The 25408-nt window shown below is 42.9% G+C and overlaps 3 protein-coding genes and 1 long non-coding RNA gene across 5 annotated transcripts in view; 2 read left to right on the top strand and 2 right to left on the bottom strand.

Annotated features, from left to right (window-relative positions):
* The window catches only part of LOC308481303 (DGAT1/2-independent enzyme synthesizing storage lipids-like), a 27905-nt gene extending 4957 nt beyond the window's left edge, over nucleotides 1–22948 (bottom strand). The window contains exons 1-6 of the mRNA XM_081013592.1: nucleotides 22728–22948; nucleotides 17895–18298; nucleotides 16103–16267; nucleotides 9586–9776; nucleotides 9090–9150; nucleotides 5755–5894 (exon numbers count right to left, since the gene is read on the bottom strand). Coding sequence (XP_080869718.1) covers nucleotides 5755–5894; nucleotides 9090–9150; nucleotides 9586–9776; nucleotides 16103–16267; nucleotides 17895–18174 — 837 coding nt within the window. The 5' untranslated portion in view covers nucleotides 18175–18298; nucleotides 22728–22948. The remainder of the gene's footprint in view (nucleotides 1–5754; nucleotides 5895–9089; nucleotides 9151–9585; nucleotides 9777–16102; nucleotides 16268–17894; nucleotides 18299–22727) is intronic.
* Nucleotides 1–25408, bottom strand: part of LOC308481826 (uncharacterized protein) — a 201673-nt gene that overhangs the window by 76124 nt on the left and 100141 nt on the right. The gene's annotated exons all lie outside the window — the stretch shown is intronic.
* LOC308481352 (DGAT1/2-independent enzyme synthesizing storage lipids-like) overlaps nucleotides 1–25408 on the top strand; it is a 60683-nt gene that overhangs the window by 24914 nt on the left and 10361 nt on the right. The window lies entirely within an intron of this gene.
* On the top strand, nucleotides 22760–25408 carry LOC308481378. The gene is made up of 3 exons (XR_013988607.1): nucleotides 22760–22873; nucleotides 23032–23455; nucleotides 24474–25408. It is a non-coding gene; the product is annotated as an uncharacterized lncRNA (long non-coding RNA).

The raw sequence follows: 25408 nt of genomic DNA, 5'->3' as shown, positions 1-25408 counted from the left end.
TCCCACCCTTATGGTTTCACCTTCCCTTCGGTTCTTGTCTGCCTGCCTCTTGTATTCTTCCTTCGCCCTTTCTAAGTTGAGTTGGAGCTGACGATGGATTGCTTCCATTTCTTCTACAAAATGCTCGGCTGCCGGGACGCTCCATCTCTCCCCTTCTCCCCCTGGGAAAGCCCTGGGATGACACCCATAATTAGCCAAGAAGGGGCTCATCCCTGTGGACACATTCTCGGCATTGTTGTAGGCAAATTCCGCCAGCGCCAACTTTTCTACCCAGTCATTCTCTCTGTCATTGACATAACACCTCAGGTATTGCTGGAGGACACCGTTTGCTCTTTCCGCCTGCCCGTTGGTTTCAGGGTGCCGGGCAGTCGAAAAGTTGACCTCCACCTGCAATAAGCTCATGAGCTTCCTCCAGAACCTGGAAGTAAATTGTTTTCCTCGGTCTGAGACCACCCTCAATGGCACCCGTGCAACCTAAAAATGTGTTCTACAAATAACTTCGCTGTCTCTTCCGCCGTGACTGCATGCGAGCAGGCTACAAAGTGGCACATCTTTGTTAGTAGGTCTACCACCACCATGATGGCTGTTTTCCCCTTGGACTTCGGCAGATCAGTCATAAAATCTATCGACACTGCCTCCCAAGGTCGTTCTGGGGTTGGTAAGGGTTCTAATAGCCCCGCCGGCGCCCGCCTCTCCCCTTTGGCTCGCTGGCATTGCTCGCACCCTCTTACATACTCCCGTACATCTTCCCTCACCTTAGGCCACCAAAATTCCCTGGTGACCAACCACATGGTTTTGTGTTGTCCAAAATGCCCCGCCGTGGGGCTGTCGTGCAACTGCTTGAGTACCCTCCCCCTTAAGTCTCCTTCAGGGATATACAGTGCCCCTTTGTAATACAAAGCTCCATTTCTTTCCTCGAAACCCCCTGGTTCCTCTCCCTCACCCCTAAGACCTCTGAGCTTATTCTGGGCGTATTCATCATTCTCTGTTTCCTCTACCAGTTCTCTTTGCCCCACCAATGCCGCCCCACACACCCAGCGGTCCTCTGGGATGACATGTCTCTCTTCGGGTGCCCCCTCCCCTTCCAAATATTCAGGTTTGCGTGAGAGAGCGTCCGCCCTAACATTTTCTGGACCTGGCACATAACAAATTTCAAAGTGGAATTTGGAGAACTCCTGGGCCCATCTCACTTGCCGTTGGTTGAGCACTCGTGCCGTTCTCCAATACTCTAAGTTCTTGTGGTCCGTGCACACTTGCACCTTATGTTGTGCCCCAATTAATAAATGCCTCCATCTCCTGAACGCTTCATGAATGGCTAGTAGTTCTCGGTCATACACCGTGTAGTTCCTCTCAGATTTGTTCAGCTTTCGCGAAAAAAAGGCACACGGTCTCCACTCCGACTCCTCCTTGCCAGGCTGCAGAAGCACCGCCCCCACAGCCCGGTCTGATGCGTCCGTTTCTACTCGCATCGGTTTTTGTAAATCCACATGCAGGAGCTGTTCTTCCGAAGCGAACGCCCTTTTCAGCTCCTCAAAAGCTCGCTCCGCCTCCGCCGTCCAAACGAATTTCCTCTTACTGCTGAGACAGTCCGTAATGGGCGCCGTCAAGTGGGCAAAATTTCTGATGAACTTCCGATAGAAGTTTCCAAATCCAAGGAATCTTTGCACATCCTTCCTTGTTTTCGGTGTTTTCCATTCCAGTACCACTTGGACCTTGCCAGGATCCATGGCCAATCCCTTGTCCGACAAGCGGTACCCCAGGAATTCCACCTCCTTGGCATGAAACTGACACTTCTCTAGCTTCACCCACAGCTGATTGGTTTGCAGTCTGCCCAACACTTCCCTAACGTCTTTTACATGCTGCTCCTCATTCTCTGAATATACTAACATGTCATCTAAGAAGGCCACACAATTCTTGTAAAGCAAAGGCCCCAGGACGTGGTTCATAAACGATTGAAAGCACGCGGAGCCTGCTTGTAAGCCGAAGGGCATAACTAAATATTCAAATGCCCCCAAAGGGGTGAACATGGTGGTTTTCCATTCATCCCCCTTCCTTATTCGTATCAGGTTGTACGCCCCCCTCAGGTCCAGTTTAGTAAAAATCTTTCCCTTCCTGACCCTTGTCAAAATGTCATCAATTCTGGGCATCGGGAAAGTCACTGGTTCTGACACTGCATTTAAGGCCCTGAAGTCCACTACAAGTCTAGGTTTGTCCGTGTTTTTTTTATCCACAAAAAACACTGGGCTGCCCCCCACCGCCCTGGACTCTCTGATGAACCCTCTCTTCAGGTTCTTGTCAATGAACTCCCTTAGCTCCTGCATCTCTCTGTCTGACATGGCGTACAGCTTGCCTACAGGGAGCTGTGCCCCAGGGAGTAAATTGATTTGACAGTCAAAGGGTCTATGTGGGGGTAGTTTGTCTGCCTCCCTCTCGCTGAAGACGTTGCTCAGGTCGGCGTATTGTTGGGGAACCTTCCCCTTCTCCGTTACTTCCGTCCCAGCTAGAGTGGCTCTGGCCCCTCCTTGAGCCTCCCGCTCTTTGCAGTGTTCTAGACAATGTGCTGACCCAAAGGAGACCACTCTCTGATGCCAGCCCACTAGCGGATCATGTAACGCTAGCCAGCTCATCCCCAAAATAATGGGAGCTCCTCCCAAGGTAGCCACATTAAACACTATTAGCTCAGTGTGTCTTGCTACCCTCATTATCATTGGGACGGTCTGCTGGCTGACTTCTCCTCCCAGCAGCTCCCTTCCATCGATCGTGGTCACCTGCAAAGGGTTACTTAAAGGGGTAGTCTGTATCTGGTGCTCAGCAGCAAACTCCTTACTCATGAAATTGCAGGAGCTGCCTGAGTCCAATAGCGCCTTTATCTTTAGTGGGTGTCCGTTAGGCAGCTCTAGTAACACCTCTATCACTAGGGCGGGTTTAGGAGGTTCCGGCGTGGGCACTTTCACTGCTCTTTGGCCTGGCTGCTGTGCCCTGACGGTGGCAGCCAGGCGTTGGCTTTTACTTGCTCCGGTACCTTTTCCTCCCTCTCCCCAACAGCTCCCGCCATTCCTTGCCATTCCTTTCTTTGGGGGCAGACTCTGGCAAAATGACCTGGCTGTTGGCAGAGATAACATTTCTTGGCGCCCTTCCCCTCCTTCTTCCGCTCTTCACTGGGCTTTGAAACTGCGCGCGCGTGCGCTGTTCCAATTTCCATCGGCTCTCCCGGCGGGAACGGTGGCTCTGGAATCTCTGGAATGCGAAGCTCCCTCCAACGTTCCCCTTTCCCTTCCCGCCTCTCCAAGGCTCTCGCCTCTTGGCGCGCTCCTATGGTCAGCGCTGATTTGGTCAGCTGGTCCATAGACTCCGCCCTGGGCGCCTGGGAAAGTTCGTCTTTCACAGCCGAAGAAAGCCCTTCTTCAAAGAACATTTGAATGGGTTCCGCCGATAGATCCCACCCCAATTTATGGATCAACATGGTAAACTCAGTCCAGTACTCACGAACAGATCGGCTCCCCTGTTTGCACGCCATTAACTGTCTGTGTACCACTCCCTGCTCAATATCGCTGGAAAACATCAGATCCATGGCACGAAAAAACTTCCTCGTGTCCTTCAGGATGTCATTATTCGTTGCCATCAGGGGCCTCACCCAGTCTTTCGCCCCCTTTTCGAGATGCCCAATCACAAAAGCCACCCGCGATTCCTCGTCGGGAAAGTCATCAAACTGCAGATTAAGGGCATATTGCATCTCTGTCCTAAAGGCATGATAGTCCTTGGGCTCCCCCCCAAACTTCTGTACCAATCCTGGCAACTTTCTGGCGAGCGGGGTGGTTTTCCCCTTCTCTGCATCTTGAGCCCTCCTCTCCTCGAGCCTCGCCGTCTGCAGCGCTAGCTGGACCTCCAACGCCCGGTACCTTTCTTCCAGGCTTGGACCCGCTCCAGCTCCTGCTTCTCCGGTTCCGGCTGGGTTGCTCATGATGCCTTCTCCTGCACAAGCTGCTCACGGAGACTGTCGGAATGCTGTGATGGGACGATGAGCTGCTTGTGTGTAAAATCCAAGTCCCTCAGAGTTTGGTCAAGTTTGCAAACCTCTGTCTGTAACGGAGCCCCTTAAACATGGCTCCGTCAGTCGCTGGCAGATTCCGACAGTGGTTGCTTTCGGAATCGCTTCCAACATAAAAGCTCCTTAACGGAAACACGTCTTCTGGACTCTCTGCGTGACAGTTTCCGGCGAGGAGTGGGTGTCCCTACAGGAGGTCCTGAAACCTCCCCACTGTTTTCGCTGGAAGTGTCTCTGAGCCATCCCTCCAGCTCACTTTCCCTCAGCTCACCTCCTCTCCCCCTACTGGTTCCCTCTTCAGCTGCTGAGTCTCTCCCAACCTGTGTGAGCCCTTTCACCTCCCTTCCTTCCGATGGCAGTTCCCTGACACATACCTATTGTCAAAACCTTCTAGATTTATAATACTAGTGTTTTCCAATATAATCCATTCTTTTAGCCACGTCAGACATTCTGCTTCATAGTGTAATTTTAAATTCGGTAATGCCAGTCCTCCTCTCTCCCTTTTATCTGTTAATAGTTTATACTTTATGCATGGTTTTTTGGTTTGCCATATGAATTTTGTTAGATATTTTCTCCATTCATCAAAACAATTTTCTTTAATTATTATTGGTATTGTTTGGAACAAATATATCATTTTACGGTAAAACATTCATCTTAATTATAGATATTCTCCCCATTAATGTCAGCTTTAATCTACTCCAGGTTTCTAGATCTCTTCTAATTTCCTTCCAGGCTTTTTCATAATTGTTTCCAAATAGATTAATATTTTTCATCGTCAATTCTATACCTAAATGCTTTGCTTTTGTTTTGTAACAATTTCCAAACCTAATTTCTCCTGTAATTTGTTCTTTTCTAATTCCTGTATGTTTTTTACCATAAGTTTTGTTTTTGACATATTTATCTTGAAGCCTGCTACTTTCCCGAACTCACTAATTATTCTCAATGCTTTCATTAAACTGCTTTCTGACTCCTCGGTTGTTAATATAGTATCGTCCGCAAAAGCTTTAATTTTGAAAATATCCTTGCCTAATATAATTCCCTTTATCTCTTTTTCTTATTTTTCATGCTTGTTCTTATACAAGGAGAAAATGAGTCAGACAGAACCCTGACCAAAGGCCTGGCAGAACAGCTCCGTCTTGCAGGCCCTGCAGAAAGATGTAAAATCCTGCAGGGCCCTAGTCACTCGTGAGAGAGCGTTCCACAAGGCCGGGGCCACAGCCAAAAACGCCCTGGCTCTGGTCGAGGCCAGTCTGATCTCCCTGGCACCCAGAATCTTTAGGATGTTGTTATTTGCAGACCGCAAGGTCCTCCGTGGGGCATACCAAGAGAGGCAGTCCCATCGGTACGAGGTTAAGCAGAGGCTGGATGGCCATCTGTCATGGATGCTTTAGCTGATATTCCTTCATTGCAGAGGAGTAGACTAGATGACCCTTGGGTCCCTTTCAACTCTAAGATTCTATGATCCTATATCTAAAAATGTGTTGGGGGTTCAAAGTTCAAAGTTGGTAGCTCAGAGGGCATTTAATTAGTCTCAACAAGTTAAGCAGAGGAAAAGCTGAGTGATCAATATAATGCACAAAAATATATATAATAAAGCCTAGTTCTGGGTCATACAGAATGAGAAGCCAGTATGCAGAATACAATTTAGAACTGAGAAAGTGAAAAAACAATAGGAAAGATTATTCTGTTTTATATTTCCTGGTACTTACTTTTTCAGCCAGCTCTGTGGCAGTTATATTTGGATCATATGGGATGGGTTCTCCAATATATGTCCTCAATTTCACTGGAAACCCTCCATATATAGGAAGGAGAAAACATCGAGTTTTCTCATATACCCATCTTGCCAACCCTGTGTATGAAAGAGAAAAGATTCTGAAAGAATGCGACCCCATATCAAATGGATGAGACAAAAAAGCTTTGACTTGGCCAACAAACTTGGCAGGATGTTAACCTGGTTAATAAAGAAAAGGCAAAAAGATAAAATTATAGGTTAAATAATAGATCAAAGGGAAGAGATAGTAGACCCAGAAAAAACAAAACAGTGCTTTGTAAATTATTATAAAAAACTGTACAAATCAGAAGATAAAAATGAGAATAAAATAAATGATTATCTATAACAAAACAAATTACTGGTAATGTTAGAAGAGGAACATAGATATTTAAATTCAACTATCAAAATAGAAGAAATACTACAAGTAATGAAAAACAAACAAAAGTTGGGGAATCTCCGGGCCCAGATGGAATTTCAATTGGTTACTATTAAAAAAAAAAACTAGAAGAGGCCATACTTCCAACCCTGAAAAAGATTATGAGCAATATATTAGAGAATGGGAAGACACCGGAGTCATGGAAAGAAGCCTTAAAAACCTTGATCCCGAAACAAGGAGCAGATCTGATGAATCCCAAAAACTATAGACCAATTTCATTACTAAATTTGGATTACAAAATTTTTACAGGAATACTTACAAACAGATTAAAAAAGATATTAAATAGACTAATTAACGAAGACCGGGCTGGCTTCCTCCCAGGAAGACAAATATATACGGTAACAATACAAGAACAATTATCAATTTATTAGAATATTTGGGGGTAGGTGGAAATAAAAGATCAGCAATGATGTTAGTGGAAGCTGAAAATGCATTTGATCATGTATCATTGGATTTCTTGTTGAACACCATTGATGCAAAGAAATTAGGAAATAAAATATATTGCAGAATCAAGGCAATATATAATAATCAGAAAGCAAAATTAATCATAAATAATGAACTAACGAAAACATTTAACATTGAATAAGGGATTAGACAAGGCTGTCCATTCTCACCACTTTTATTTATCACCATATTAGAAACATTAGTAACAGCTATAAGGAAAAAAACAAAAATAAAAGGTATTTATTGGGCAACAGATTGTATAAACTCAAAGCCTTTGCAGATTACATCATCATAACCACCGAGAACCCAATAGAGAGCATATTAGAAACACTGACAAAAATGGATGAATTCAGGAAAGTCTCAGCTTTAAACTAAACAAAGACAAAACAAAATTATTCGTGAAAAACATGTGTGAAGAAGAAAAAAGAGGATTGTAAACTAAAACAGGATTAAAAATAACAAATAAGGTGAAATACCTAGGCATTGGGATCACAACAAAAAACATAAACCTTTTCAATTACAATTATGTAAAAAAATTGAAAGAAATAAAAAAAGATTTGGAGATTTGGGGGAGGTTAAATCTGTCACTGTGGGGCAGGATGTCAATAATTAAAATGACAGTGCTACCAAAGATGTCATTCCTATTCCAAACATTACCAATAATCAGTGGAGTTAAATGTTTTAAAGAGTGGCAAAAAGATCTGGCAAAATTCATTTGGCAGGGTAAAAAACCTGGAATAAAATTACTAACAGAGATTAGAGACAGAGGTGGATTTGCAGTTCCAGAAGTAAAAGAAGTGATACTAAAGTGGGTGCAAGATCTGGGTTATCCTATAGAATTACAAAAATGGGAAGAGCTGTGGAGAAAGAATCTAAGATTCACAGCATGTTACGTAATTAAAGAAAAGTTTATGAAAATGCAATTTAGATGGTATTTAACCCCTTCAAAATTAGCCAAAATGACTAAAAATTATGATAATAAATGTTGGAGATGCAAATTATATGAGGGAACCTTTTTCCATATGTGCCCAGGAATCAAAAAATATGGGACACGACCTATGAGGAATTAACAAAAATATTAAAATTTATATTACAAAACCCCCCGGAAGCATTCTTCCTAGGGATCTTAACAAATAACATTCCAAAAGAAAGCAAGAGAATATTCTTCTATGCAGTGACTGCATCTAGACTGCTAGTAGCTAAGTACTGGAAGAGTGAATTTATCCCATCGAGAGAAGAATGGCAGTTAAAACTCTGCGAGTACTTGGAACTCATGAAAATGATGGAATCAATAAGAAACAAATCAGCAGACAAAGTCAAAAAAGAATGGGAATGTTTCAACAATTATTTAATGAAACAAGTTACAGATGGGTAGCCGTGTTGGTCTGCCATAGTCGAAGTAAAAAATTCTTTCCTGTAGCACCTTAAAGACCAACTAAGTTAGTTCTTGGTATAAGCTTTCGTGTGCATGCACACTTCTTCAGATATCTGAAGAAGTGTGCATGCACACGAAAGCTTATACCAAGAACTAACTTAGTTGGTCTTTAAGGTGCTACAGGAAAGAATTTTTTAATGAAACAAGGTTATACTAATAAGACTTGGTTGTGTCTTGAATAACTCCGCAAATAGTGACATACTGTTTCCTCATACCAAGATGAGGATAAAATATTAAATACAAGGGGGAAAGTAAGCTAATTCGAATTGAAATCATAATGAGGCAGAAGGAAGCCAACATCAATAACAAATAAGTAAAGAGATTCAACCCATACTGAAGGTCACTATATATAAGAAATACTATTATAGGGTTGAATTATAGCAAATAGAATTTTTTTAAGAAAGAGGTCTTAAGGCAGTCTAAGTTGTTATTTCGATAGAGTTAAACTTTGCTTAATTTTTGTTCGTTTATTTTTCTTTTCTTTTTTATATCCTTTTCTATTCTATGTACGTTGATATGTATGCTTTCCCCTTCTTCCCTTTTCTTTTTTCTTTTTTTTCCAGGCAGGTTATTAAAGTATTTATTTGTTAACTATAGTTACAGGTAGGTAGCCGTGTTGATCTGCTGTAGTCGAAACAGCTGTCTGAAGAAGTGTGCATGCACACAAAAGCTCATACCAATAATTAACTTAGTTGGTCTCTAAGGTGCTACTGGAAGGAATTTTTTATTTTTTTGTATTTGTTAACAATGTATTTATAAATGTTTTTGGGGGGGGGGTTCTATAAAAATATTCTGAAAGAATGCGACCCCATATCAAATTTGAAATTAGTTGGCATTTTGAGAGTTGGTAGGAAATAGATATTCATTTTTTAAAAAACACCATTGTATATTATTAAAATGTATTTTGCCTGAAATTAGATATCTTGATCAACCAAGGAACATAATAAATTTAACTCACTTATCTTTCCAAAGGTCCTGAATGCTTCAGAATCATTTTGTGCAAATATAGGGATGATGGGCTAAAAGAATAAAATAGGAAATAAACAATAACAGAAAGGTGAGACCTGGTTAATTACTTCACCCCAACCGTTCCACCTTAATTTTTGTTAAAGACTAGAAGGAATGATTCACACCCGGCATTATAATGACAAGACAGATGTGATTGGCTTCAGAATTCCTGACAGATCTATTCAAATATCTCAGATGAAAAAAATTCACAAGCTGTCCCCCAGATTTTGAGGAATTGAAGAGAGTAAGAAGAAAAAAGTTGTTTTTCTTATTAAACATTGATTTCAGTAGCTTTTTTAAAAAGCAGGAGTGGGGAATCCATGACTCTGCAGATATCATTTCACTCCATCCTCGGCTATGGAGGATGCTAGATCAAGGATGTCAACACAGTATGTCATATACAGGATAATTGTGAGGACAATGCAAATTGCCCAAAGATCACTCACCACTTTTGCCTCCAAAGCTAGCCGAGCGAAACCTGTGCGGTTACCCCACATTAAGCTGTAGTCAGTACTAAAATTTGCTTCTCTAGCTCCACCAGGGGCAACGCCCAGTAGATGGCCTTTCTTCAGAATTTCCACACATTCAGCTTTATTGAAATCTCTCAATAAGAGCACATCACAAAACATCTTTGGCCCTAGAAGAAAGCCCCAAATAGAAAAATGCATTTTATATAGCTCTCATTTAGGAAATAGTGTGGATACTATACAAGTATCTTCATTCCAAAGATTACTGATCAACTAGGATTTCATGGAAGGGGGACTTTATGCTAGTTCCCCTTTTGCTCACATGTTCTGGCTCATAGTGAGGCTGAGTGCTAAGGTGACCACCTTTTGGAGAAGTGTTCCTCAAGTCAAGTCTCTAGTACAATAGGTTGATATTCAAGTTTGCATCAAGATAAAAATACAGCCCAGGCATCACCAAACTCGGCCCTCCAGCAGTTTTTTTTTTTTTAAATGATATTTATTTAAAATTTCATCAATACATAAAAAACATCCCCAACCCTAACCCCAAAGAGAAAAAAGAAAAAATAATAAAGTAAGAAAAAAAGAAAAAAGAAAATACATATTTCAAATTTCGACTTTTCATTTGCTTGATTCTTGAACCTCCTCACACCTCCCTTTTTGTATTCTAGTTTAATTCGTTATTTCAGCAAATTCTTCCCATATTTCTCAATTTTAATTTAAATAATTAATCTTCACAATCTATCTTATTTGTTAATCAACGTAACCTTTCCCTCTTTTAATATAATCTGTTATTCAATTTGCCTTAATCTTTAACCTTATCTTATCTTAAAAATCTTAAAATTTCGAAATCACATCACATTCATACATTTCTCCTTAAAATCATTTCTACTAAAGCCAATTTGGTTCCTTTCCAGCATATTCCCTCAAATTTCATTAATATTAGACAAATTTCATTGATATTAAACTAATTCCAAGATTAACATAAAAATTTCTATGATTTTCATCCAACGTCCCATCTTCCTGGTTTCGGTCATATCAGTCTTTTCTGTCCGTTACATAGTCCATCAATCTGGTGTTCTGATGTCCGAGGCCCTTAAATCTCTTCTAGGCCCCTTCTGCAAATTTTTTTGTTCTTGTTTATGCTTACGCAGTTCTTTGTCTATTGTTGGTTTCTGGGGGAGTGGGTCTCCGGAGGGTTCCATCCAGTGATAATTTCCATTTTCCTTCATTATATTGTCCCCTTCCCCCCAGTCCCACTCCCAATCTTCATCTTTGTAGTCCAAAAAGTATATATCCAAAAGATAATTATTCACCTGTTTCACAGTCACACTGGAGTTAAAAGCTTCCTTAACTTCAAATGCTTCCCAGCACTCTCCAAAATCAATCTTCCAACGCAGTGGCTTTTGTTCCTGCAAAACTTTGGGTCTTTCCATTTGTGTTGTGTAATAGATAGCTACTGCCTCTTCCTTCTCCATCTGCCCTTGGACTTGCCTTGTCAAGCCAGGTTCATCCTTATTCCCTGTTAAATCATATTGGCTGGCCACAGCATTCATAAAATCCAGTTTTTCATTCATCAGACTCATTTTCTCGTGCAGCTGCTCCAGCAAAACATTAGTCCTACCAAGGGCAGACACCAAACCTTCCTGCCAATACATTTCTATTCCAAAACAAGGTCAAACGGCTGTTCCCACAATCCAAATCTCACATATGCAAGCTGCGACCACAAACTGACAGGCTCCCTCTAGGGGACACAATTTCTGTTTGTATCCATTATTTTTTTAAAAAAAGTATCCAACAAAGAAAGTTACTTTCAATTTCAGGTCCTTTCAATTTCAAATACTTTGTTTCTTTAAAGAGCAAAAATGCAGAAGGTAGCGTTGAAGTTAATTTGTTTCTTCTTCTTTTTTTTAACTATCTGTCAAAAGTACTCCACTTTCAATCAATGGACGTCTCAAGCGGTTTCTGTCCCGACACCCCGTCCCCAGGTTTGGGACGGTGGAAGCTTACATTCCTTTTCTCAGTTCCTGCAGGATTAAGCTGTCAAATTCCCCCCCCCTTCTCCTGCTTCCAGGGGGGGTTTGTTGGTTATGGGTGCAGGAAATTTTCAACTTTAAAAGAACTTTTCAGGCTATTAGGTTACAAGATCTTTGCTTCAAGCTGTATACAAGGACGGGAGGCGGACTTCCTGTTTACACCTTCCCGCTTCGTGCCTAATTTCATAAATTTAAAAATTTCTTAGTCCAATTCTCCGTTTTTACTCACAGGTACTTAATTTAGAGTCCAAATGTCATCAGGAAAAAGTCAGCGCTCTCCGGCGATGGCTGCGCGGCTTCCCTCCATGGAAATAGCAATCAGTTCGCAGCACCGCGCTGCTCCACCCGCTTCACTCCGGAGCCCCGAAAATGGGTTTCCTCGTGAGTAGGGGAGGCGCTTTTGGTGCTCTGCTGAACCCCACGTTCCCAGGCTTCTCCCGCCTGGGATTTCTAAAGGGCCCCCGCCTTCGCCGCGGCGGGAAGACCCAGTTTCCACAGAGACCGTTCCTCCGGTCGGAGGAACTCCGCCATTCACCGATGGCGCTGACCCGGAAGTTCAGTTTTGGGACTACAACTCCCAGTGGTCAGTTTTGATGGGAGTTGTAGTCCCAAAACTGCTGGAGGGCCGAGTTTGGGGGTGCCTGATACAGCCCATAGTGCCTTGCCGGACAATCTTCAATCTCTATATGCTGCTTGGGTTTTGGATACGGTGGGGATTCACACATAAACAGATACAGAGAGAGAGAGAACAGAGAGGAACCCATGCTGGTGGAAACCTGTCTCCACCAGCAGAAGCCCATCTTTTCACCCAGACAGGAGGTTAGATGCTCCATTAATTTACCCAATGGAATGCCCCTCTCTGTGCTACTGCGCCTGTTTGGGCTCTGACCTCACTTCTTTTGCTTTATTTTTAAAATTGACCTATGTGTGGTGTCATAGTTTCCTGGTGTGGCTGCTGTGTGCGTGCAGAGGAAGATGATGTGGGGGGTTTGGCAGTGGAGGTTGCATGAACACTGTGTGGAAAGGATGCCACAAGTGTTTGCTTGCAGTGTCACGTGGGGGCATAAAAACTGTCTGTGAGAGTGCTTGATTGACCATGTGTTTGAGGGATCCATGTTTCCTTGGATCACTGCACATTGCTTAATAGGTTGGAGTTGCTATGAAAGCCATGGGCATGTATGTGTGCTTATGCCCTTTTCCTTATCTGTAGCTCCCACCCCATCCCAGTTGTCACTAAGTGTGTATGAATACAGTGAATTTTTCGCAGGAAGCTTGCTAGTGAACATACTATCATGTAGTTTCCCATACTTTGCATTGTTCTTCCCAATAAGACACATCCATCTTTATTAATGACTGATTTTTGAGCCCAACAGGACCAGACTGAATCTGCCCTAACAGCCCATGACCTAGCTGACCTACTGTTGGAGCTCTGGGCACTGATCAGTGTAAATTTCTTGTTGTTTCCTGTAGCTGTCTTTTCGGCTCCTGATTACCCTGAAATTACTTAGGCCTAGAAAAGACAGAGGGTCCTCAACTGAGCCTTCCAGAACAAAGTTGGATCCAGAAGCCCCTCAAACAGCAAACCCGCTCCTTCAAGGGGAGTGCAAACCTATCCAGAACAAGCAACTGACCAATTTGTCGGACATTGCAAGATCCAAGCTCAACTTGTTTTTCCTCATCCATTTCACCACTGCGTCCAGGCAATGGCCCACGGAATGCACAGGGTCTCCTGATTCAGATGCGATGGAGAAAGAGAGCTGAGTGTCATCAGCATACTGATGGTACATCTCCCCCAAACTTCTATTGCCTACTCCCTGCAGCATCCCATAGCATAGTGCTACTCCCTGGAATCGGTCCTAAAGATAGGATTGGAACCATGGTAATACAGTGCCCCCAATTCCCATTCCTTAGAGACAGTCCAGGACAATGCCATAATCAAGGGCATCAAATGCCTACAAGAGATCACGAAAAAAGAACAAGGTCACATGCCCCTTGTCCCACTTTCTTCGAATTCTGGCATCAGGAGTTGCTGTTGGAACCAAACTCCAGTTGAATATGATGCTGAGGATGGCAGTGGTTTGGGAGTGATATCCAGGGTCAAATTGTATGCAAAGCATTGTACAGCTGATGTTATGTTTCATGTATTTTCTCCCATGTTGGTAGCTGTAGCCCTGTGGGCTGAGGAGTTTAGGAACAAAATGGTGAGATTCTGTTGTGACAACCTGGCAGTGCTTTGCATTATCAACTTACAGCGCTCCCGTTCGCCTTGGTGCATACATTTGTTTTGCACTGCTTGGACTTCAGCATCCTATTCACAGAATAACTGGATAGCTGATGCTGTCTGTTGGTTCCAGAAGAGGTGGTTCTGCAAGCTGGCACTGGGTGTTGTGCACAACATGATGAGGATGCCAAGCAAACCTTGGCAATTGATACCTGATAGTCTGATAGGTCCAATGGCTAAAGCCAAACCCTCTTACCTGTGACCAATAAAGTTGTGGCCATTTGTTGCCCATTAACCTTAAATTCCGGTGTCCTGTGTCTTTATTTTATTCCAACTGGTGGGGGGCGGGAATCGCCACGCAAGCTGGCACTGGGTGTTGTGCACAACCTGATGAGGATGCCGAGCAAACCTTGGCAATTGATACCTCAACTGGACATTTCGTCCACTCTGGCCCCCTGTACCAGGCAGCCATATTTGCCTAATCACCAGGAGTTCAAGGACGTCAGGACCACTTCTATGGCCCATCCACTTTAGGACCAAGAGCAGAACAGACCAGATAAATGTATGCCCATAATTCCAGATGCTCTATTGTTGCTGCTGTCCCTGTGTTCTTTCACTTTGGAAGAACAGCTGTTTTCATTGGTTGCCTTTCGTGGGGCTTTGGGCCTACGAGTTACTTTCTATGTCTAGGGCAAGCCTTGTTGTTCCAGAATGTCCAGTTCGCAGATGGGTTGGTACGCATTCTCCTAAGGCAGTCCAAGATGGGCCAGAAGGCTTTGGCTCCAAGGTCATGAACGAGAGTTGCCATAATGTACCTTTATGCCCTGTGACAGCACTTGCAGCCTATCTGGCCATGCGGCCTGTGTGTGGGTCACCTTTTCCTCTCCCAGGATCAATTTGAAGTTTGGACAGTTCTCTGCCCAATTAGCCATAGCTTGTGATCCAGTTCAGTTTGGTTTGCATTCCTTTCGCATAGGTACAGCCACAGCTGCGGCTCTCATGGGCATCCCACCAGATCTGGGACATTGGAAGATGGCAATCTGATGCATTCAAACTTTATATTCACTTTTAAGCAAAGTGCTATATCTAACGTACTCCCCCCCCCTTTTTTTGATGGATCTGGCCAGTTGCCAGGAGCTGTCAGAGTCATACTGAGCGGCCAGTCCATTTCATTCTGGGCTCATCCGTGTGCTACTTCATCCATTGTTTGAACCCAGCTGAGAATCTGCCAGGGCAAATTGTCACTGGGAAATGAAGAGAGGCTTGCTTTCAGAGGATTCCCCCAACTGGATAGAAATGGGTGCCGAAAGATCACCACTGGGTTGCTTACATTACCCATGGTCACATCCATCAAGATCTTCCTCTATCAGTACAATGGGGTTCACCCTTCAGAGGAAGCCTGAAATCTTTTCTTTGCTGGCCTGCAATGAGCTCTATTTGAGCTCTTTTTTTTGTTCTTAGGAGGAGGTGAACTACCTGGCATTGATCTCTTCCAGTGGCTGTTAGTTCAGGCAGGAAACATAATACAAGAGAGAGTGGGGTAAATAATTACGGTGGTATTTAGTGAGGGGCACTCTTTGATCACCTTACATTGTCTTGTGTTGGGTCATTGGGGATGGCATTTGGGCTTTGCATGCACATTGGGCTGAACACTGACCTGGCTGACATTCACATTGGTTTGTGCTCATCAAGTCATGTGCCCACAATTCTAGGAACAAGGAGGACATATTTCTTCCAGTCCTTTACTCTGAGGGAATGTTGCCTGTAAACATGGTCAAGAAAGTGGAGTAACCTGTTTCCTCCTGCCTAACTGTATATTGATTTGGCTAGTTTAATTTAATTTACAGATCCTTTAGGCTGTTATATAACCTTTTGTCCACAATATTTCATTTCATTTTCACTTCAATACTATGCCCTGAGTCTTCCTTAAGGTGTAGTTTGTGCTGGGAAACACCCTGGGATCTTCGGATGAAGGACAGTATACAAATTTAAGAAAGACAGAAATTAATTGGAAATAATTATTCATCCTACATTCTGTCTTACTTGCAGGGACTTGGTGAGAAAGAACCTCTCCACTAATTTACTGTTTCACCTGTTGCTGCTATTTTATTTACCTGTGGTTTTTTGCCAGATACACTGTTTTGTATTCTACAGCATTGTTTTATATTTAATAGCATTGTTTCATGTCATATTTAGCACATGTTTTATGCAAAAAAGCACAATTTTAATTTAAATAATTTACCTGGAAGATTATACAAGACGTGATGAATTACTGAATGGCACAGTCTCCCTTTCTCTTCATAAGCTTTGCCCACAAAGAAGCAATAGCCGCGAAGCCAAATTGCGTGATGAAAAATAACAATCCCTGGCCCTTTAGGGAGATGTTCCAAGCCAATAACTTCATAACCTGAAAATAATACAAATGGCAACAAATAAATATTATGTTGTTGAAAGGTAAATAAAATATCACAAGAAAATATTGCAAGAAACAGTGTGTTTCGGAAGGGGGAAAATGAAATTAAGATCAGGTACAAAGCTCTGCTATGTGTTCCAGCATTTTGGATGCTAGGAGAGCATCCAAGAGGAACAGGACTTTCTCTGTGGTGGTCGCAAAACTAAAGGGGCAGGAGGGGACTTCTCCTCTCCTGGAATATTCATTCCTTGCTTCCTTTTGGATACAGATGGAAACATTTTTGCCCAGTCTTTGAGTTATTTTGCTCTTTTAATCTACTTTATGTGTGTTTGACCCTTTGAGATGATTTAACATGATATCAAACTAAATGTTTTGGAGACTTTTATTTATTTATTTGAAGGGCAGTATTACCCTTCTGTACCGAGCGCTACTTTGGGAAAGAGCTATCTTAGGCCAGGAGCACATTTCTTCCCCATCCCTAAGAGCTCCAACCAGACATCTTCAGACCATCTTCTGAATCACTGTATACCAAGTAAGAAAGCTGTTTTCCAGACAGATGCACCATTGACCATGTTATAAGTAGCTACAGGGTTTCATCATTGAGGCCAGGCTTAGTTTTAGTAGTGTATTTCTGATTTATGCTTCAACTCATAAAGCAGCATCAACATACCCTCCAACATTTCTCAAATGAAAATAAGCACATCAAATACTACTACTACTACTACTAATAATAATAATATAACAATAATAATTGTATTCTTTATACCCCACCCATCAGACTGGGTTGCCTCAGACACTCTGGGTGGCTTACAACATAAATAAAAACATTAAATGTTAAAAACTTTTGTATACTTGGCTGCCTTCGCTCATGTGTCACCTAACTCCCTATCCTCTGACATTTCTCTGGAGAACAGGAATACTTGGAGAGTTTTTAGCAGTCTTCTGGGAGGATATAAGAAGAATCCTGTTGATGAGGCCAAAGGCCTCTAAAGCCCACTGTCCTGTTTCCCGCAGTGTCCATCTAAAGTAGTAGCCATCAAGACAACTTGTGCTGGCAAATACCATAGTTTATGTTTCAGAGCTGCCTTGTGGTTTATCATGCTCAGGAAAATTGCACGCTCAAGGTCTCCCTATACAATGTTATATTAATTACATTGGCTGTGTACCCACAACACATTTAAAGACAATCCCTTTCTCTTCAATCCATGAAGCTATTTTTAAAGGGCTTTGCTAATTGCAGCTCTGTGAAGTGTTAGCAACATTCTCCAGGTTTCGGGGGGGGGGGGTTAAATATGATTAAAATGTATGGTGTTTATGTAGCCACCAACTCACCCTTTCTTCTGTAATACGTCTTGATTTTGTACGTACCTCATAAAATATTTTGTTTTTCCTTAGGATGGCTTATTACATATATAAATATCCATGCCTTTGTTTTGATCCTTACAAAGCCAACCAAAACTTGTAGCTCTTATGACACTGAGGTGGGTTCAGAGCTACACTCCTGATGCACTGTGGCAACTATTGTTCCAGTGTTTCAAGTCTGAAATTCTGATGCTCAGTCCTATGAAAGTATAGGAGCTGATAAGACTGAATTATTGGTCTGAAAGAAACCTTTACTCACCATGCCATATCTTTCCATATATATCTAAACAGCGATACATAATGTGCCTTGCCTTGTCCCAAAATTTGCTATAAATATCATTTTCTTGCTGGTTATTCATCTTCTTGTAGATATATAACAGAAATGAGACAGCACAGCAAAATATATATAAAAATAACCATAAAGAATAAAGCAAAATGGGAATCATAAATAACCACAGAGGGTGAACCACAGAGTTCAGGCATTCTTCCAAATAAGTAACACTAATCCAGTTTTCCAGCATTTGAGTAAACCAGCTCATTGTTTCCTGATCTGAAGCAAGTGTATGCCAAGAGATGAGAAGAGCTGAAGTGTATGCCAATGAAATAAATATATCAAGTGAAATTCGCCTCAGTTGTGATGGTATCTTTCCCCCCACTGTTTACCTGTAAAACAGAAAATGCAGTACATCAGTTTGAACTGTCAACCCAGAGCATTCATGATTACATGAAATCTAGTTTTCCCCACTGTAACTAGCCAAGCAGTCATATTTTTCCCCCCAGCATTCATCGCTGAGATCTACAAAATTAGTAATGTACGATCATCATGTTCTTTGTTGTAAAGCAAGCTGGTTTCATTTCATGGCTGAAGTGTTAAGGAAAGTGGAAAAGGAGTTACTTTTCCATGAGTCAGCAGAAATGGCAGTTGCAGGACTTTGTTAGCCACTAGACTTTGCACTTGCTGTGTGGAGTTTGTGTCAGCACTTACTTTATAATCTGAAACGCCCTCTTGTCTTCAGAGAGTGAAGACTTCTTCTAACAATTGCAAAGAATGTGTATATATAGTGTGTGTGTTTTTGCCCCTGAAGTAAAAGCTCTCTCTGCTACACGGTTGTTTTCTACATTGAACCTAACCGCTTGACTGAACTTCTGCAGCACGAACACAACACCCAACGAGGAGGGTGGGGAGAATGGTGAGCTGAAGTTTGGAAGCATTTTGGGATACACTGCAAAGTGGGATTGCAGCTCTGCTGCCAGGTAATAGCAGATGCTGAAGGCCAAACCCTGTTATCACTGCCTCTAGACATTCTTTCCACTTCGGTTATTGGGAACCATGCCACAACACCCAGCCATAGCTGTCAAGGTTTCCCTTTTTTAAAGGAAAATTCCCTTATTCCGAATAGGATTCCTCGCAAGAAAAGGGAAAAGCTTGTTGAATCTCCAGCGGTGCCTTAGACAAGCTCCACTTTGGGGCAGTGTGAGCTCTGAAGAGTTTGGGCTGTCACAATTTGGATAATGGGCCATGGCCCTAGAGGGAGAGATCAGCTCATTGCCACACAGCCTCTAAGACTCTCACCGGAGTGACAAAACTTCCCAAATTAAATCCAAATAAGAAGATAGAATTCAAAGAATTAGTGGGGAATCTTTGGAAAAGAGTCTGGGAGTGAAAAAAGGGAGTCCACTCCGGATCTGGTAAAATCTGGGGAGAAAAATTGGACTGCAAAGAAATGGGTACAATTAAATGGGTACAGTTTAAACAACTCAAATTACAATTGTGGAATGTAAACAATGATACTCCCCTTTTAGTACAGCGGTACCTCGGGTTACATACGCTTCAGGTTACATACTCCGCTAACCCAGAAATTGTACCTCGGGTTAAGAACTTTGCTTCAGGATGAGAACAGAAATCGTGTGGCAGCGGCGCAGCAGCAGCAGCAGCAGCAGGCCCCATTAGCTAAAGTGCTGCTTCAGGTTAAGAACAGTTTCAGGTTAAGAACAGACCTCCAGAATGAATTAAGTACTTAACCTGAGGTACCACTGTATTTGAAACCCAACCTCCAAATGAAAGAAAACAGTGGATCTAAATGTACTGCCAAAGTATACAAATTAAAACCGATTAAACAAGACAGAAAGAAAGAAATAGCAACCTCGTACTATCAAATAGCGGGAGCTTTCGAAAACTTGGGTGCCAAAGGAAATAAGATTTTAATCACAAACCAGACTTGTGAGTGTGGCCAGGAGGACTGGATAATCGGTTTCCTGTGTCCTGTTCTGTTTCTCCATATGGGAAGATATTTTGCGTGTGGTTGTGTTTTCCAAAGTCGTCCTTGGGTAATGCTGTGCTGATAGAGCGGTTTAGGGATTAACTCGGGAGCTTTGTAGCCCAATAATTGAACTAACAAGACTTAATGGATTCAGATGGTTTCCAGAGAGTGGTAGGGAATGCTTTATCCCATGTTGATGGACTTTCAGCTGATTCTCTGGTGGCCCGCTGGAATGTGGAGTTAACCAGGGCTATTGACTGTTTGGCTCTGAAGTGCCCTCTCCGATTGCATGGAGCCCAGACAGGCCCGTGGTTTTCCACGGATCTGAGGGCAATGAAACAATCATTGAGACAGCTAGAGCACCAGTGGCGGATAACTCATTCTGATGCTGACCGGACACGGGCTAGAGCTCAATGTCGAGCCTACCAAGTGGTGGTAGTGACGGCGAAGAAGACTTTCTTCACTGCCTCTATTGCATCTGCAGAAAACAGCAGCAGGAGACTTTTTCAGGTGGTTCGCAATTTAGCAGAACCACCTGCTACATCGGGGCCCAGTACGGGCCACATGATCTCCTGCAATGATTTTGCAAAGTTTTTTGCAGATAAAGTCACTCAGATTCGGGAAGAGGTAGACTCCACAGTGGGAGCAGGGCTGGGGCAGGAGAGTGCTAGAGTCCTGTCTAGTCAAGTTACGTGGGATCAATTCCAATCTGTTACCTCCGAGGATGTGGACAGGCTGCTTGGAAGAGTGAAACCAACCACCTGTCTCCTTGATCCTTGCCCATCCTGGCTTATAAAAGCTAGTTGGGAAGGGCTGGGCGATGGGCTTCGCAGGGTGGTGATTGCTTTTCTCTGTGAGGGAGCCTTCCCAGACCAGCTGAAAGAGGCGGTTATCAAACCGCTTCTTAAAAAACCATCTTTAGATGCTGCCAATATGGCCAACTATCGCCCAGTCTCAAATCTTCCATTCTTGGGCAAGGTTATTGAGCGAGTGGTTGCTGAACAACTCCAGGCACGCCTGGAAGAAGTGGACCATTTGGATCCCTTCCAGTCGGGATTCAGGCCTCATCATGGGACTGAAACTGCCTTGGTTGCACTGGTCGATGATTTCTGGCGGGCTAGGGACAAAGGTGAGAGCTGTTTCCTAGTTCTACTGGATCTCTCAGCGGCTTTTGACACCATCAACCATAACATCCTTCTGGACCGTCTAAAGGGGCTGGGAGCTGGGGGGCACTGTTATACAGTGGTTTCGCTCCTTCCTCCTGGGCCGTGTTCAGAAAGTGGTGTTGGGGGATGAGTGTTCAGACCCTTGGGCTCTCACTTGTGGGGTGCCTCAGGGTTCTGTCCTCTCCCCCATGCATTTCAACAACTACATGCAGCCACTGGGAGAGATCATCAGGGGGTTTGGGCTGGGTATTCATCAGTATGCGGTTTATACCCAGCTCTACCTCTGGAGGTGGTTGGAGAATGGATGGCACCTAACAGATTGAGGTTGAATCCTGACAAGACAGAAGTACTGTTTTTGTGGGACAGGAGGCCGGCAGGTGTGGAAGACTCCCTGGTCCTGCATGGGGTAACTGTGCCCCTGAAGGACCAGGTGCGCACACTTGGGAGTCATTCTGGACTCATAGCTGTCCATGGAGGCACAGGTCAATTTGGTGTCCAGGGCAGGCTGAGACCCTACCTGCCCATAGACTGTCTCGCCAGAGTGGTTCATACTCTGGTTATCTCTCGCTTAGACTACTGCAATGTGCTCTATATGGGGCTACCTTTGAAGGTAACCTGGAAACTACAATTAATCCAGAATGTGGCAACTAGACTGGTGACTGGGAGCGGCTGCCGAGACCATATAACACCGGTCTTGAAAGACCTGCACTGGCTCCCGGTACGTTTCCGAACACAATACAAAGTGTTGGTGCTGACCTTTAAAGCCCTAAACGGCCTCGGTCTTGTATACCTGAAGGAGCATCTCCACCTCCATCGTTCTGCCCAGACACTGAGGTCCAGCGCCGAGGGCCTTCTGGCGGTTCCCTCACTGCGAGAAGCCAAGTTACAGGGAACCAGGCAGAGGGCCTTCTTGGTAGTGGCGCCCACCCTGTGGAAAACCCTCCCTTCAGATGTGAAGGAAATAAGCATCTACCTTATCTTTAAAAGACATCTGAAGGCAGCCCTGTTCAGGGAAGTTTTTAATATTTAACGCTGTACTGTTATAACACTTGATTGGGAGCCGCCCAGAATGGCTGGGTATTACTATTATTATTATTATTATTATTATTATTATTATTATTATTATTCTAGATATGAGGAGGGGGAGATGGTAAACCTTATTCCCAGATATTTACAAAACTGAGTGGCTAAGGATTTTAGCAGGTCCCGAGTAAATCCAGCCGAGTTGAAATAGAGTATTTAATTGATAACAAATTGCATGCTTAAAAAGATGTAGGTTACATGGAGTAGTAGAAAAGCAAACGAACCAGGAAAAGTGTGGAAGGGAAGTCATATGGTATACATATACAGGCTGTATTTGGTACAAAGTTGTAACAGGGGGAGGGGAGGGGGTTAAACATGCTCTCTGTTCCTGTTTTTGAAAATGCAATTATTATTATTTTTAAAAAAGATCATACATGGTTTTTATGCATGAATGCACAAACACACACAAAGGGAGAGATGCTATCACAGAAACTGACAAATAACACAAGTACTAGCACATTTCCAAAAGTAAGCAGGGATTGTTTGTAGAGATTCCTGCATTGCAAGGGGTTAACTAGACGACCCCTGGGTCCCCTCCGAACTCTACACTTTAGGATTCTAAAAACAAAAGTTTTTACTTACATTCCTGGTAAGCCTAAATTGCCTTTAATTCAGTCACCTCTCTGGAGAAGCACCTGGAATCCTGTCTGCTGCACTTTTTCGATGTCTAATTTCCAGCCGTATTGAAACACGTCTCTTTATGTAGTGGTGTCAAGAAACTGTGAAAGGTGTGCTATCTGTATGAAGAAACTAATCATTGTGAAAAAGGCTTAGGGCGCCGGCTGCTTGGAAGTTGTGGCCATTTGTAATCAAACATGAAATAGGGAGTCACCTACAATAGCATTCATATGGCACAATAACATATTGGGTCACAGAGTAAAGGAAGGAATTGTGACAAGTGTGTTCTCTCCCTTTCATGGTAGTCTCTCCCTTCCAGTCAGGTACAATATGTATGTTGTGTAATACATAACCTTAACAACATGTTCTGTTGCAATATTGAATCCTAGTGCATAAGTGAAAGCTCTTTCATTGGCACGTGACTCTAATTCTACAGCAAATGAGGATTTCATTAATGCTACTGGGTTTGAATACTGAACCTCAAGTAATCATCCTCAGTAATCAAGTCTACTCCAATAAACTTGACCAATCACTTGTGCTTCAGGCATTTTCTGAGATCTCCAATACCATCTGTTTGATCACTGAAATTAAATCCTGCCATGCTGATTTTACTGCAGGCAGCTGGTTGAAAAGCTTCTTCAGGAGTTGCCCCTGCAGTGTGCATTGCTTGATCTGGAGCAAAAACGTTCCAGGTTGACATGCTTTGACATCAAAGGGTCTCTGGTATTCGGTACATGTTCAGTATTGTCAGGTGGAGGCGAAGGAAGTCCAGCATTCATTTGTCAGTTGTCAGAGCAATGTTTGCATACACATATGATGGTCTGTTTTACTCTCTTTTCGAGAGGAGAGGCATTCCTTGTAACAGAGAAGTAGTATTTTTCCTGCATTAAGCATGTTTTTCAACAGGGGAGAAATAATGTGATGCAGTCACGGACACATCAAAAAGAAATATCCATGCGAAAAGGCAAACAGAACCAAAAAACAAAAAACCCCACATGTTTCTGATCTTCCCTAATGGATTTCTGCCTTCCCACTCCCTTGCAGAGACATGAACAAGGCATGTTCTGTCTCTTGTGTTGGGCCTGTCTGGTGCACTTTTTTGTAGACTAATTTCCAGCTGTACTGAGAAACATCTCTTTACATGGTGGTTTCAAGAAACTGTGATAGGTGTGCCATCTGTATGAAGAGACCAAGCACTGTGAAAAAGAGAGGCGGCTTGGTGAGCCAGTGGCTTGGAAGTTGTGGTCATCTGTAATCAAACATGAAATATGGAGTCACACCTGCAATAGCATTCCTATGGCACAATAATATATTGGGTCACAGAGTAAAGGCAAAGTGTGTTCTCTCTCTTTGATGGTAGCTTCTCTCCAAGCCAGGTAAAATATGTATGTTGTGTAATACATAACCTTCATAACATGTTCTGTTACAATATTGAATCCTAGTGCATAAGTAAAAGCTCTTCCATTGGCACTTGTCTCTTTAATTCTACAGCAAATGAGGATTTCATTAACACCTTCTGGGTTTGAATACCAAATCTTAAGTAATCATCCTCAGAAATCAAGTCTACTCCAATAAACTTGACCAGTCACTTGTTCTCCAGGCATTTTCTGAGATCTCCAATACCATCTTTTTGATCACTGAAATTAAATTCTGCCATGCCGATTTTACTGCAGGCAGCTGGTTGTTTGATCAGGAGCAAAAAAGTTCCAGGTTGACATGCTTTGACATCAAAGGATCACAGAGACATTAAAAACAAATATCCATGGGAAGTAAAAGGCAAATAGAACCAAAAAACAAAAAAAAAACCCATAGGTTTCTGATCTTCCCTAGTCACTTCATGAATCACTTGAAGAAGAGTTAAAACCAATTAAAACTCATTAAAACCGCTTCAAATCTACTAAAAGGCAGATAAAAACCACAGGCCTTCGAGAGAGATGTTGCCTTGCAAGCTGCTGAGTCCCTTCCAGGCACTGTCCTACTTCATCACCTGACACTCCTGAGAATATGAGAGAGCCCTGTTTGCTTCAGTGTTGAGGATGACACTTAAGAGCCAACCTGTCAAGTGCCTACCTTAATTCCCAATTCTATATCAAGACTTTGACAGAAGTGGTAAGCATGCCAACTTGAAAATTCCTGAGAGTATTCAGGAATCCATCAGACACCATAAGTCTCTGGGAACTGACCGCCTTAATGGATCCCCCAGCCTTATAGAGGGGCACTGCATCATCACTTCAAATTTCACCATTGTATTATCCATCTCAGACAATGGGCTCAGCACAAACCTCCCTACCAATGAATTTCTGTCTTCCCACTCCCTTGGAAAGACCTGCACTAGGGTATGTTCTGTCACTTCTGTTGGGCCTTTAATTTACTGAGTCTCATGGTTGCCACAGAGGCCGTGAAGTCTGAGCTGACCCAGGACCTACAGGTTACCTCCCTCCCTTTAGACAGTGAATTCTCAAACTTATTGTGAAAGTGAGCTGAAAGGAAGAGATTCCTTGCCAGTGATGGGAGATTGAGGATTGGAGTGATTGTTCTGTGATATTATGGCAGTGTACAATGTTGTAGGGTAATTTTTAATTGTGTTTGAAATGTATTGTTGTAATTTGTTTTAATATTAAATAAATGTGCAAAAAATGAATAAA

This window comes from Podarcis pityusensis (genome assembly GCF_964106645.2).
Source record: "Podarcis pityusensis genome assembly, chromosome: 7".
In the NCBI taxonomy this organism is placed as follows: domain Eukaryota; kingdom Metazoa; phylum Chordata; class Lepidosauria; order Squamata; family Lacertidae; genus Podarcis; species Podarcis pityusensis.
Note: the sequence above shows the minus strand (reverse complement) of the source record. Positions and strands in the feature narration are given on the sequence as shown.